The 15,231-nt window shown below is 34.9% G+C and overlaps 1 protein-coding gene across 1 annotated transcript in view; it reads left to right on the plus strand.

Annotated features, from left to right (window-relative positions):
• LTN1 (listerin E3 ubiquitin protein ligase 1) overlaps window positions 1-13,763 on the plus strand; it is a 32,391-nt gene extending 18,628 nt beyond the window's left edge. The window contains exons 20-30 of the mRNA XM_026847432.1: window positions 1,569-1,704; window positions 2,563-2,707; window positions 4,492-4,705; window positions 4,994-5,231; window positions 6,123-6,197; window positions 7,079-7,265; window positions 7,712-7,883; window positions 9,004-9,224; window positions 9,704-9,898; window positions 10,539-10,706; window positions 11,436-13,763. Of these exons, the coding sequence (XP_026703233.1) occupies window positions 1,569-1,704; window positions 2,563-2,707; window positions 4,492-4,705; window positions 4,994-5,231; window positions 6,123-6,197; window positions 7,079-7,265; window positions 7,712-7,883; window positions 9,004-9,224; window positions 9,704-9,898; window positions 10,539-10,706; window positions 11,436-11,498 (1,814 nt within the window). The 3' untranslated portion in view covers window positions 11,499-13,763. The remainder of the gene's footprint in view (window positions 1-1,568; window positions 1,705-2,562; window positions 2,708-4,491; window positions 4,706-4,993; window positions 5,232-6,122; window positions 6,198-7,078; window positions 7,266-7,711; window positions 7,884-9,003; window positions 9,225-9,703; window positions 9,899-10,538; window positions 10,707-11,435) is intronic.
• Window positions 13,764-15,231: the final 1,468 nt, after the last annotated feature.

Here is a 15,231-nt window from a genome sequence, read left to right on the forward strand (position 1 = left end):
TGAACATCCTCCTGTTTACTTAATTAGGCACCTGCATCTGTTCACACCGTATGAAGTACAGATGCTTCTTCTCTTGTAGTTCTCCCCCTTGCTTCCTGTCACCTTCTTATGAAATATTGTTCTATCATGTCAGTTCAATTAAGCATTTGCTGTTAGTTTTACACAATATGTAATAGTTCATATGACAGTTCACTTTTCTATTGTCTTCTTGCTGAATTTGATGAACAGACGGTTTACCACCTATCACACTTTAGAAGACCTTTCTATTTTCACAAACTTGTTGCTTTTCAAGAAATTTCTTTGGAAATGCTCACATACAGTCCTACATGTTTGAATTAGATGTCATTTAAATGAGAGCTTTTTCTTTTTTTCTCAGTAGTGCTTTTTTGCTTTCTTGCACATACTCTTATTGATTGTCTATATAAAAACTTTAAAGTTGATTTTGTATTTTTTAACAGGATTGTACTTACTTAAATTGAAAAAAATATCTTTGTTGACTTTAAACTGTGGACATCCGTCCCTTGGCAGACATCCCTCGGGTTTCAAATGGATGTCACTCTTAAGTGTGAAAATTTTCACTGTTAGTGTCATGCAGCAATTGGGAGGAATTAGTTTCCCTAACCCTAAATCTGAAGAGTCTTCCCTAACTCTTACTCTTCAGATTTATTTAAGCCTTCATGGCTTTCTGAGTGAACTGGTAAACCAACCAAATGTGTCTGTGAAACTTTACACAGAAAATGGGAAAAAGAATCCTCACTCTTCCCCTGCTGTGGAGTGTTCTTGTTTGTAATGCTGGTCTGCATTTTCCTTTCTGCTGCTTCTAATTTTCCTAGGGATTCCTGAGCAGACAATATATACCCAAATTTTCCTGTTAAGTGTGACATAGGTTATAGGCTTACCATTCAAGTTTTAAATTTTTTTTCAGACCAGGAAAGTGCTGGTAAAGTTCTTGTAAATCATTGCACTGCTGCTTAAGTGAAGTGTGGGGTGTTTGTTTTGGTTTTTTTTTGTTTTCGTTATGCATATATGGTACTTTAACTCAAGTCTTTGTCATCATGCTTGTAAGAAGTTTTCTTGTTCTCCAGGAAATCTAGATACATGCAGTTTTCCTTCAAAATGGCAAACAGTACTAATGCAACAGTAGTACTTCACTCTGAAAGTAAAACAACACTCTTGCAGTAATACTGGAATTCACAACTCAGTTACATTTACTCATCTGTCCAAATTACTGCTTAGCATACTACATTTTTAGCAACACAGATTTAAATCTTAGCAGGTATTTTTCCTTTTTGGTAATTGTATAACCCAAAAATTAATCTTCTGGGAGTTTTTAGTTAATTTGAGGGCCTTGGTTTGGGTTTTTTGAAGTTTGGATTGGATATAGTATTTTTGATTTAACAATGGGATCTCTGGTTTAAGTGTTCAAACAAGAAAGCTTAGTTATGATCCAAACTGTCTTACGATGTTAAGTTCAAATAAAGCGATTCAGTCAATTGACACACATTCTAATGTTTGTTTTGTCTTGATAATTGAGACCTACTGAGTATGATATTTTTATTATGTTCTAGGAGCATTTGGGTGTCTTTCCATTTTGAACTCCTGCTTGAATGATAGAAGTATTGATTGTGATCATCTACTGCCTGGAATATTAAAAATCATAATATCTTGGAAAAACGATAATGAGGACAGCTTTCTCTTTAGCTGGTGAGTGCATCTTTGAGAATTTGGCTTTTTTTTAAAGTTCTGAAACAAGAGTTTAAAAAGACAGAGTGGTTATTAACTCAAACAAAATGAACAAAATGAATTTGTAAGTTAAAAACACTATCCACTGCTCTAATACTACATTTTAAAGGTTTTGTAGAACTGCATCCCTCTAGTTTAACATGCCTGTCTTTAGGTCTCTACCTGGGTGGTTGAAAGCTGGGAAACTAGGAGCTTTTTTAATGTACCTAGATGTCAACTGTTTTCAAAACCATTCTGAAATGACCAGCTTTTGTAGGTATTGCTGGATATTCTGTTCCAAATTCTGATTGCTTATTTAGGTAGCAGAAATAAAATTTGGATACCAAACTTAAGTTTCTGGATCTGAAAATGTAACTTGGAAAGCTTCTGGTAAGGAGTGAAAATATACTGAAGTTTATTTGTCTTGAGTGTAGTGAGAAAAATCCAGGCAACAAAAGTACACTGTTTGCACACTTGAGGGCTTATATTTTATTTTTTAAATTAATAAATAATCATTTTTCTTGCATTGATTTAGGTAAAATTGCTAAATTTCATAGATAATGTAAGTATATTACTTGAGTGAATATGTAAATTTCACAATTTTAGGAATCTGTATAACATACAAATGGGCAAGTAGCTCTCATAGTCAGCAGGTAAAAACCAGACTGACTTAGACTTGGCAGCTAGTGTAGTATTCTAACTTTGAAAGAGAGTATCAAAAGCACATAGGGCAGAGCCTGGTGCAAGACTATTTTGTTCTCAGAGGAGTGAAGGTAATAATATAAATACTCATGTCTACAACATGAAGACCTGTAAGCTTCAGTTGTATTTTTGTTACAGCAATCTGAAAGAAACGAGTGCTCAGTTGCTTGGTTTCAACATCGAGATGATACGTTACCTTCCCTTGTTGCTGAAGTATTCCACAGCTCCTTTGGCCGATAGTGAATGGGACTTTATCATGTGCTCCATGCTGGCTTGGTTAGAGGTAATATGAAAGGGACTGGTACTAACTATTGGATTGCAGCTTTTCATAGGATCCTACTGGGCTGATGAAGGGGAGGAGAAGCTAAATAAGTAGGCTTCAAAATAGCCGAATTCATAATCTTACTGGGCTGTCTGATTGACATTTCATCCTAAAGTCTTTGAAACTTATGTTAAAAGTTCACCTACCTGTGTACAAAGTAGAAAGTTGGGTGTCAGGATGATACAGTAAAACGTTGTAGAAGCTATGCCACACAGCAGTTAAATTCGAACAAAGATGCAAGGATTGCCAAGAGGAATGGAAACCCTAATGGTTCTTTCTTAGATTTTTAGAACATAATGGTCTTAACAGTTTTACCTTTGTTTCATCTAATCTGTGTGTTAACTTTCTAGTACATTAGAGTAATGATCAGTATTAATAGCTAGGTATTTTGCATTTCAAAGATAACTTTAAAAAGCATCTCAATCAAAATACTAAAGAAAATAAACATTACCTACCACATGAGTGCTAATGTTGCATCTTCACTTTTGATATACTTACCTTTTTAGATTATTCCCTGCATATGGCAGGTACATAGTCATCTCGGCAAATATTTGACACAATATTAAAAAGAATTCCACAAAATCCACATTGAGCTTTGACAAAGGTCATGTGTGGCTTAAAAGCACAAGCAATATTATATCTCCAGTTTCTTTTTGCATATAGAGATTACCTCACTCTTAAAGTAATATGTTGTTTAGTATGGTAATTAGTATTGGTAATTGGAGAATGATTTTGAAATATGTCTGCTGTAGGTCTCTATGTTGAAAAATAATATCCCTTTAAGACCAAAGTCTAATGTGACATATAAAAATTAACTGAATGAAAAGCAACATCTGCATTTCAATATCTAACTGATAAGATGAAACATACTATATTTTGACACTGTTAGAAAACAGGTCAGAATGGACAGCTGACTACTTCTTTATTAATCAAATAAAGATACAGAATCCCTCATGTTCTAGCTTTTAAAATTTGTATTATAGGGCCCTCTGTCACTACATACTTACAAGGGCAGGCCAAAAACTATGTGGCCTTTCTTGGTCTGAGGATTAATCTTCTTACCTATGTTGTATGTGCCTCAAAACTGTATTAAAAAAAAAAAACACCAAACCAACCAAAACCGACCAAACAACAAACTTGTATGAAAAACTTGTTGCATAGATAAAGTGCTTGGGAATATTTTTAATATTTAATGGTATTCCTTTTGGGGGGGGAAATTAGTAAGAATAAAAATAAAAAGAAGGACCTGTATTGGGGGAGAGGAAATGTTCTCCTGATAGCCACTTCAGTAATTTCCAATTTAAAATTGTGTATTGTTAATTCCCTTTTGCAATTTGGAAATACAAGTATGATATTGGTGTGGCTTTTATGTTTGGGAGAGAAAATTGAGAGCGTTTCCCATATCAGTTTTAGCTCACTTGGCTGCACAAGTGCTACAAATAAGCTACAGCTTTGTACATTTCTATTTGAATCCACTTGGTGGCAGGTTTTTTCTGTCATTATAAAGAAGGTCATATAAGGGAAGTAATTCAGACTTCTGAATGTCAGTGAGACTTGGAAAATTGTTTCAGCAAGTCTTACTAAAGTACAGATTACTTTTTTAAACTTTTTTTCCTCAATCATTTTAAAATGGTCTTTGCAATTGAGTCTTATTTGAAATTACACTTTTTGGTTTCACAGGGAATATGAAACATTTTAATGCAAATTTATGGTTAAGAAATCTTCCTCTTATTTTTTCTTCCTAGACAACAAGTGAGAACTGTTCGCTTTATCACGTCCCACTTGTACAGATTTTTGCTTGTGTCAGTTGTGATTTGGCATCTGCCCTTAGTGCATACTTTGAAGCTGCGGCTCCTGAAACTACTGGAAACCTTCCTGTGAACTTGATCAGCGAATGGAAAGAGTTCTTTTCTGAGGGAATTCACAATTTGCTGTTACCTTTGTTGGTGAAAGTCACAGGCAAGTATATGGCAAGGACTGTAATAGTGGTACCTGTCAGGCTGTTCTGAAACAGAACTTGACAGGCTGTATTTTTTAATTTATAGGAATATTATGTCAACATAGTTTATAAAAACTAACTTTTTTGAACATTTACGTACTAACTACTAAAGTATTTGGCACTTAACATTGTGTTTCTAAGGATTAGATAGATTCTGATAAGCATAGTCTGAGTTGTTTCTAGTAATGCTTGTTATGATATCATCCACACATTCTGTATCATGGCTTGTCTGTCTTTGTTTTAAATAGGAGAAACCAAAAATGCATCTGAAGGCTCTTTTCAGAACTCTGTATTAACATCTTTGGGTGAAGCTGTAACTTACATCTCAAAGGACCAGCTGTTAAACCATAAATTGCCAGCAAAGTTTGTTGCAGGCCAGAAGACAAATCTTCCAGATAAACTTCAGACTCTACTAAATACACTATCTCCATTGTTGCTTTTCCGGGCTAGACCTGTACAGATTTCTGTCTACCACATACTGTATAAGTAAGAATCAACAAATTTCTCACTTCTCTCACCTCCCACTCTCCCCTTTTTTTAAATGTGCTGTAGAACATGCACTTATAGATGTGTGTTTAGCAAAGTCATGTTCCATTATGGGGAAAAAACCCTTAGCTGGGCAATTTGTGTTTGGTATTGGACGACAGTATCTGAAGCTATGAATCTAAATTTAACTGTAAAAGTAGACTAAGTATTTCAGAAATTTTACTTCAGTTACATGAAGATACAGTTTTATTTTCTGTACCGTAATTACATAGATAGTGGTATCATAACCATAAAACTATTTATTTTGGGCCTATTTTAACACTCTTAGAATCCTAAAAAGTAAACTGAAATATTCCAGGTTTGGTCTGGGTCTGACAGTGTCATTAAATAGTATTACCTTATTTTCATTAATTTAGAGAAGAAATTAAGAACGTGAATAAAAATGTGTAGTAATATTGTGAACTTTTTGGATATCTCTAATACCAAAGGAGAGAATACAGAATTTGAAAAATAGTATGTGCATTTGACTGCCCAAAATGCAGATTGCAAGGCAGCTGTTTTAAGCATAAGCAGCTACTATTATCCTTCACTTATATGGAGGCATAAAGTTGCAGTAGCTTTATTCTGATAGAGAAGTTTATTTTAGTATGACTCAGGAAGTGTAAAAGGTCTGGGAGAGAACCAAGCAAGGCTGTGTCCTTGTTGACTGTCATTCAGGAACCATCTTTGCAGTGCTGACATGACTCTTAAAGATTCTGTGTGGTTACTAAGGAATAATTACCATTATTTTATGGCTTATCATTAATGTTGACAGTGATAAGCAAAGAACTATGCATCACATATATTAAAATAATAAAAACTAAATCTGTTTTTCTTCCCGTATTTCTGTAGATTAATGCCTGAATTGCCTAAATTTGATGATGAAGATCTCAAATCTTATGGTGATGAAGAGGAAGAACTGGCATTGTGTGTATTTTTTCCTCATTTTTTTAATGACTTATTTCATATTTTAAAAATATAGGAGTTGAGATTTGCAGCAGAGTAGTTGTCTGTCAGGACATCTTAAAAGAAAACAAAATGACATGGCTATGACAATAGGGTCTTATAAATATTGAAAATATTCAATATAATTGGTTAAATCTGCCTTTGTGCTAGAACTGGAAACTATTAGCAGTTGTTTTCTAGGTACAGTTACTAGTGTAAGTGCAACACACATGCTTTAGATTGTAAAATCTTGACAAATTTTTACTGGACTGCTGTATTAAGAATGTGTCCAGCTGCACAAATAACTTCAGTTTCTTGAACCTCCAAAATTGACCTGGGTGTTTTATACAGCTTGAATCTGATAAATGCAATGGTTTGAAGAGGGGAGTATGGTAACTGATTTAAAAAGAAAAAAAAAATTTTACCTCAGCCCAATGTTTAATACCTTTCCTTACTATGGAGCTGCAAAAGGCTTTTTAATCCAAACCCAGTGCATTCAGTGATTAGGAGATCCATTGTTCAGTTGCTCGTTTGTTGGTTGACTTGACAAACAAAGCAAGTAAGCAAAACAGCTGTCCATGATGTAGGTTAAATCAGCTCAGCCATAGATCACTTTCAGATTAAGTGATCAGCATTCAGTTTGTATTTGTCTTGCAAGAGGTAAAAACACCAACTTTCCTTTTCAGGGGAAAAAAAACAAGTCTTAAAATCTAGCACTAATGTGTGAATCCAAAAGTAAAATTTCCTGTAATAAAAGGCCCCTTTTAACTAACATGACTTTTCTAGGAAAGCTGTGAATATAAATTCAGTTAATGTTCTGCTCAAGATTTGAGTTTACTGTACCAGATGATGTTTTTCTGTAGATCACCTCCAGCAGCTCTTATGTCTGTCCTGGCCACTGAAGAACTCTTGCTAGAAAACATCCTGGAATGCATCCCAGTTGGAGAATTTGCAGTTATTCAGCCCCTGAGTGATGAGTTCTGCCTTGTTCTAGGATATCTTCTTACCTGGAAGTTAACATTAGCTTTCTTCAAAGCAGCTTCTTCTCAGGTATATGTTCAGAGTCTTTTCCTTTTAATTGAATTCCTTAACATGCTTACTTGGTTTGAATCTTGAAGTTTCATCCAGCCTTTTTATTCTTTTAATTATGTATCTTTCTACCTCTTGTTTTTTGTGGAATTAGTGAAATTCTGAAAGCATCTATAGATTTTTGCACTGCAATAGTTAAGGATGGTAATATTGGAGTAATAAAGAATTAAGATTCACTAATAGGTAATTCTTTCTCGCATTTTCAAATAAGCTTGCTACATTTTATGATCTTCTAATCATTCAAAATAGTACAGAGAACTAAATCACTTTTCTAAATACTTGTTCTGAATCACAGTCTTGATTTTCCTCCCTACAGGAACATATTTGTATTATTTAAAGAGTAAGCTATATGTGTTAAGTCTCATCTGTATTTTGTATGTGTGTTTTTTCTTCTTTAACACTATCAGCTGCGAGTTCTTTACTCACAATACCTTAGAAGAACTAAAAGCTTGAATAAACTGCTTTATAACTTGTTCAGGCTTATGCCTGAAAACCCTGTCTTTTCTGGGCCAACTTCAGAAGTTCCAAATAAGGACACAAAAACCTTCTTTACTGAAGAGCTTCATTTAGATGTCAAAGGTTAGTGAAAATTGTATTTGTGCATGTGAGAGAGTTTTGATATTGCTAAAGATTTTAGGCAGAAAAGCATATTTAAAGACATATTTAGAAAATCTCACCAATAAAATAGATATACACACACAAATACATATGTTTAAAAATCATTGGTTAATGCTCCCCATTTGAAGCTTAACTCAAGTTGGAATGTTTATCAGAAAAATAAAGGGGGGGGGGGAAGACAAAACAGGAAATGCTTAGATTATTCTCTTAGGGCAGAAATAGTACATTGCTACTATCTGAACCCTGAATGTATGCAAAGATTCCACAATACTAAAAATGTGTGATCTATTCTGGGACTTCTCCCTTGCTTCTAGATTATTGTTTTTTTAATGCTAAATGGAATTTCTATTTTGGGGGGTTCTATTTTTATACCTAAATAAAAACAAATTAAAATATATTTTAATACATTTTTTTTGAATGTTTGAGATGTTGAATTGTATGTTGTTTTCATCATGCTGTTCAGAAGACGTAGTTAATCAACCATGATGAGAGAAGATACAGTAGGTTTTTCTGTTGAGGAAACTGAAAAGGAGAATTAGTTTTTAATGTTACTTCACTGAAATTGTTATTTTATGTACCTGTATAGATGTAAGCAAAGATATTGAGTTTTCATTTCTTAATTTTTCACTTGAACATCACTGTATGTTTCAGAGCTATTTATCTGGATGACAGTAAAAAGAATTACTAACATGACACCCCAAGAGAAAGATTTCCCTTATCTTTTTTCTGAAGTTCTGTAGAACACAGCAAACCTCAAATGTGCTCCAAACATCATTATTGCTTGTTCACTACAAAGTGAGCATTTTGTAATTTCTAGAACACAAAATTATTCTTGATTTCTGGTAGTCCACCTGGAGTTCCTCTCTAAGTTAGAAGATGAATTTCCAGTTGTAAAGTGTTAGCCTAAGAAACCAGCCTGATAGAGAAAGGCACTTACAGTAGCAAATATAGAAGGAGCATATACATGAAATTCAAGTTACTACAGTTATGTTGATATCAAAAATTTTTGCATGTAGTGTGGAGGAACCAACAGTTGTGACTAACATGTTAAGTGTTCCAACATCCTTTCTTTCCCTCCCAGGGACAGGAGTCCTGTCATCCCAGATTCCACACTTGGCCTGCTCTGTGTACCACATAACACTGAAAGACTTGCCAGCCATGGTCAGGCTTTGGTGGAACAGCTGTGAGAAACGTGTCTTCAATGTTGTAGATAAATTTACAAGCAAATATGTCAGCAGCGTGCTTTCTTCACAGGAAATATCTTCTGTTCAGACTAGCACGCAGCTATTTAATGGCATGACGGTTAGTAAGACGCTTTGTTCTTTTTTTGATTTACTTTAGTTTTATTGCAAACATTTTAAGAAATGTTACTTCTTAGAACCAGAGTGCATTACAGTGTTTTATGAGAACACATTTTTGTTGTTCTGAATGACTGATGAAAACGTATTGATATATTAAGTTGATGTTCATTAATATAATATTGTGTTCGGAAAAAAATAGAAAAGAATGGGGTTTATGATGTTGGAATAATTGAGGAGGTAAGAGGAAGACAGTATCACTATACTTATTTTTGGTTTATTAAAAATTAATAAGGAGATTGAAAAATGGCTAGTAATTTCATTTTGGTATGGCAGGATATGAGTGGATTTTTATTTTCTTTGAGAAAAGTGTTTATCTAGACTAATATAATTATTTAATGTGTGGTATATATTAAAAAAAAAAAGATTAGAGATGATGAGCGTATCTCTGGAGTTTTTTTAAGCCCCTGATTTTTTCCATAGGTGAAAGCTCGTTCTGCAGCACGGGAAGTCATTGCTACCTATTCAGTTGATGATATATTTATTGAACTAATAATACAGCTTCCATCAAACTACCCACTGGGATCCATAACAGTTGAGAGTGGAAAGAGGGTTGGTGTGGCTGTACAGCAATGGCGCAATTGGATGCTACAGTTAAGCACGTATCTTACACATCAGGTGAGTTTAGTTAGCCCCTGTTCTGAAAACTTAAGAGAGTCCTTCTAATAGAAAAATATTCCTAGTAATACAGTATTATTTAGATCTGTATAATGGATGTCATCAATAGATCTCAAAGGACTTCACAGAATTGGTCACCCTTACCATCTGCTTTTCTCCAGATGCTGAAACAGAGAGGTAAATTTATTGGCCTAATATGTCCTGTTCAGTATATATCCAAGGTTGAAAATTTAGATCTAAGACATGGGCCACTGTTTGCCCCATGTGGCAATGCCATCTCAACTTTGAAAAAAAAAAAAACCCAAATCCAAATCCAAAACCCAGTACATGAAATTCTCTAAAAGACTAGTGGTTGCTGAAATTGCATAATCTGTGTTTAAAGCAAAACAGTGATTGAAAATTTTATGATCCCCTTTTAAGTGCTCTTAAGTTGGTTTTTTTTGTTGTGATGAATGCTTGCATTTCTATGGATAGACTGTCATCTGTATTTCATGTGGTGGCTTCATAAATTATTCACTGTGTATATTGAATATAATTTCAGATTACAAAGCCTGAAGGCTTTGTTTCCTTTGTGTGCTTATGAATAACAGAATATTCTGAAGGAATTCTACAGTAGTAACAGATCTTTTCTCTCTATTAGAATGGAAGTATTATGGAAGGCTTATCTTTGTGGAAAAATAATGTGGATAAACGTTTTGAGGGCGTTGAAGATTGCATGATCTGTTTTTCAGTCATTCATGGTTCCAACTATTCTCTTCCCAAAAAAGCTTGCAGAACATGCAAGAAAAAGTTTCATTCAGCTTGCTTGGTAAGTACCTAGATGAAATCTTTTTAAATAGGCAAAATATCCATTTATAGTTTGAACCAGGAACCTGTATTGTAATACCATCAATTGTCTATTATGTTGTTGGAGTATCTGGGAGTAACTGAACTCATAAATTATTTGTATGGATGTTGTACTAAGCTGTAATGGCATGTAATTGAGGGAGGGCTTGCTACACTTCACAGATAACTATTTGTTTCGTGTTCACTAAAACATAAGCCGTTAGATCTATGCAGGGTGTTCCAACAGCATCTTGTTATCAGCTCAGATATGGGAATAGAAAAGGTTGAATCTTAATTTACGGACCATGACATTTAACTGTATCCAAGTCATCGCAGGCATTGGTTGTATGGTTAGAGTATACTGGAACAGGCTGGCATCTCTATGGCCATACAATGGAGGAATTGCTACTGCTTTAAGAATGCTAGCTTTTTATTCTAAAATGAGACTGGGTGAGAATTCCTTTGTGTCACATTTTTAGAATAGAATTTTAGTACTCTGTGTAATATGTGTATATACATATACAAAGACATATGTGTATATATATACGTCCATACATACACAAGTAGAAAATTGTTCTACTGTTTCTTGGGGTTTTTTAAGTATAATGTTTTGATAGTTATATTAATTCATAAATAATAGTTGTTACTGGTGATAAACCAGTGTTCCCGATATTCAGCTTGCATTCATATATTAAACTTATTTCTCTTTCAGTACAAATGGTTCACATCCAGCAACAAATCCACCTGTCCACTCTGTCGAGAGACATTTTTCTGAAATAAGAGTCTGTCGTCTTTCTGTGAACTAAATAATAAATGAAGAGGAGGCCATAAACTGTATGTTGAATGAAGCTAACTACTTGGACATAATGGCAATTACTTTAAATTCTTGACTAGTGGGATATGGCACATACTTACCTCTGGACTGTTTTTTTGTAAGTTTGAAGATCATTCTTTGATATAAAGACATATATAAGAATAATTTATTTTGATTTGTATATTTTTAAGATATATTAAAATTTCAGAAGTAATGCAGAGTTATGTCTGGTGCATAAGCTACAGCAGAAGTTGATTAAAACTTCTTATTTTAGGTACATTCTAACATGGTATTATATACTTAACCCAGATCATGACTCTTTGTGTAACAGGTGAATTTAACATAGGTTGTGTAAAGATTTGATTTTTTGGTTATAGTGCATTCATAATTGTTCCTCATATGGGGAAAAAATAATGTTGTTGCTGTTAGACATTAAGGCATGGAACTAGAGTGATAGCCTTCTGTTAAAAACATAAAATTTAAACATAGCATGCTCTAAATTAAAACATTTATAAACAGCTTTCACCTTTAACAGTCTCATTTTCCCAAAAATTGTCAGCCATCCAACTCCCTAAAACATGAAAACTCAGAAGCCCAAGTAAGTAGAGTACAATCATTCCTGCATGACAATGAAAAAACCCTATTTATGGCTGATTGGCTTCTAAGGAGAAGGCATATACACTGATCAATTATTGTTCTCATTATTTTGGTTAACATCTTCATTAGCCAGCAAAGGAATTATCACTAAATGTACATTGCACTTCCACTGTCCCATAATAATAATGACTCTAAATGAACATGGCAGTTCTATCAGAATTCAGTATTGTCTTCAACTATACATTTTTAATGCTTTTTTTTTTTTTAACAGCAGAGGCATACTAGGATGGATTTTGTTGTGGATTTCTTTGAAAAGTCAATAAAAGGAGGGGGAATAAATGAATTGTGAATCTCTGTAGTTTGTGGATTGCTGTCTCTTCCTCTGTGTGATAAATTTTCAGATGCCAAGTTGATAGCATACACAATTGGCTTTACCTCAACAGCTATTTTTTTTAGATTCTATGTTTTCTCAAAGTTGGATCCCTTTTGAGGCGACAGCTCTAGAAATGATTTTTAGCTGTTGATACAGTCTGTTATTTTTAACAGGTAACAATGGGCTTCCAGAGGAGAAATTTCTTGACCTTTTTTTGAGAAAGAATGGAAAGGATTTAAAACTGGTATTGAAAAGGTCTAACTGAAAACACAGATTAAGGATCAAGCTCTATTTTTTCACAGTTACTGGTATTAAAACTCCAGGATTGTCTCTGTTGCATCACTTTATTTTAAATGACCTTGCAAGTTCAATAACTGATTTGAAAGCCATCTGTTAACCAGGTATTGCTTGAAAAGAGCCATCTTTAAACTCTTGTAGCATCTTTAAACTCTCTCTGCGGAGAGCTTTTGTCTTGGTTCTGCTACAAGGAAGTGTAGGTGCTTGCAAAGCAGCAGTACGACTTTTGGCATGGGTACTTGCTGACAGTGCAGTGCTGAGGGGGCTTGGGGGAGCAGAATTTTTGCTTTCTTCTTGATGGTGTCAAACTTATGTTGAATGTCTGTATCTGCCATGCAGCTTATTCTCATGTGCACTGAATGCAGGCATTAGGCTTCTTCCTCAAAACTCTCCAGAAAGTGGTGTGTTATTTGGTCTTACAGAAGGGGATATGTGTGCCCTGGCAAATGCTAAGTGTACATGCAGACCTCTGCTATTTTGAAATAGCAAATTTCAAAATTAAAAAAAAAAAACAACAGGGTACCTGGCTTGTCACTAGTTCCATCTTCACCAGAATGATGGAGCATAATAAGAATCACTTCTTACAGAACTCACCTGTTCTTACTTGAATTGTAGCTTGACAAGTGCTTCCACTGAAGTTGCAGCAGACAGCAGTACAGCAGGGCCAGGAGAACTGACTCATGGTTTGTTACAAGTGGATGCATATATTTCCCTTGTCCAAATATCCAGTTATTAAATAATCCAGTGCCATAGTTTTTTGTTGAAAGCACATTAGGTTTTATTACACTTTGTTCTGATCGTTCTGATTTTCATTATTCTGTCCTCTATAATTCAAAAGCGCATACATTGTTGAGCATCTACTGTGCCTGATGACTGCCCTTTCTTATCTTTGATTACCTCTTTTAAAACTAATGCTTTAGCTATAACTAAAAGCTAGACAAATTAAAACTTTTGTTAAACCTGCAGTTTGATTCCATTACATGTTTTGACTACATTGTAAAATCTTTTGATGTTACGACTTTTGCTCAGCAACCTAACTTTGTTAGCCAAAGTGGTTAACAACATAAAACTTCCAGGGTGGTCTAAGGATGACAGCACTTCCGTTCAAACAGCCCTGCAGCTATGCTTATAACCTCAGAAACCATGATTCCACATAAAAGCAAAATCACTAAGTATTAAAACCTCTTCTTAGTTCTGTAAGGGAAAAACTGAACAAAAAAGTGCCATCAAATCAAAAAGGTTCTAGAAGTAGGAAGCAGTCAAATGAAATATGACTTCTCAGAACTGACTGGTTGGTAAGCTGCAAGAACAAAACTTGGCTTAAATTCTTCAGTGGAAACACATTATTTCATATGGCCACAAAGTTTCCTCTGTTTCTCAACTCTGACATTCCTTAGACAAGTTATTCAGAAGGTAAGAATCAACAAAGTCCTGAGTCAAGCTACACTTTGGCCAATGAAATGCATTTATATTTTTTTTAGAATGTCAAGTAACATTCATGTTTGTTTATATAAAACTACATTGACAGAAGAGTTTACCGAAGGGGATGCATGAGCTGTGCTTGAACTGTTGAAATGAATTGCAGTGTTGCTGCTCTTCAATGATCTTCTAAGCTGAGGAATGGTGACTCAGGATCACTCAATCACCCCCCCACCCCACACTTCCTTAAATATAATCCTTTCTGTATTTTCCTCAGGATGGTATAAGGAACAACTTTTATGCCAGACCAGCAAAAGTTGAGTTTAGACCCGTATGAGTCAAAAGTACCTTCTCACATTCCTTTGCAGTAAAATACCTCAAATGATCGAGCTAGGTTTGCAGTCATGTGTTTCTGCTAACAACACCTCCACTTCTTATGTTATTCTGCCTGTACAAAACCTCCTTTTTTTCAATTTCCTAGATAAGTTTTTTGGGTGGTCAGCTCAAAACATGGAAGAACTTAGAAAGTCTGTGCCAGCTGGGCAAGGACAGTCATAAGTTTAATTCTGGTTTTAAATGGAATAGTCTCTTCCCTGCCTCAGCATCCTAAAGAAAAACCCTGGTAATCTGTCTCTGTCAAGGAGCTAACTGATAGTTTATTCTAACATCACTTGACATAAATCTTTAAAGGTCAGCTGCTTTTGAAAGCATTTTCCCAGACAGCAGTAGTGGTGCTGCATACAACTGTCTCTACCTTTGTGCTGCAAGTGAGCGAATACCAGTTGCTGCTGGGACAGCACTGTATTAGAACCTCCTGTGGGCTCTGGGAGGGGGAAGAAGCTGCAGAGCAAAGCTCTTCATCAGGGTCTGGGGGTCAGGAAATAGCTTCCCATGTTGGATAGTGATTTTGAGGGAGGACTTTCATTCCACTGACACTTGTTCTTTTCAGGTACCCATAACTAGCCTTTTTAATAGCATCTCATATACTTCCCCCCCCCCCCCCCCCCC

This window comes from Athene cunicularia (genome assembly GCF_003259725.1).
Source record: "Athene cunicularia isolate RWA chromosome 1 unlocalized genomic scaffold, athCun1 chr1_part1, whole genome shotgun sequence".
In the NCBI taxonomy this organism is placed as follows: Eukaryota; Metazoa; Chordata; class Aves; order Strigiformes; family Strigidae; genus Athene; species Athene cunicularia.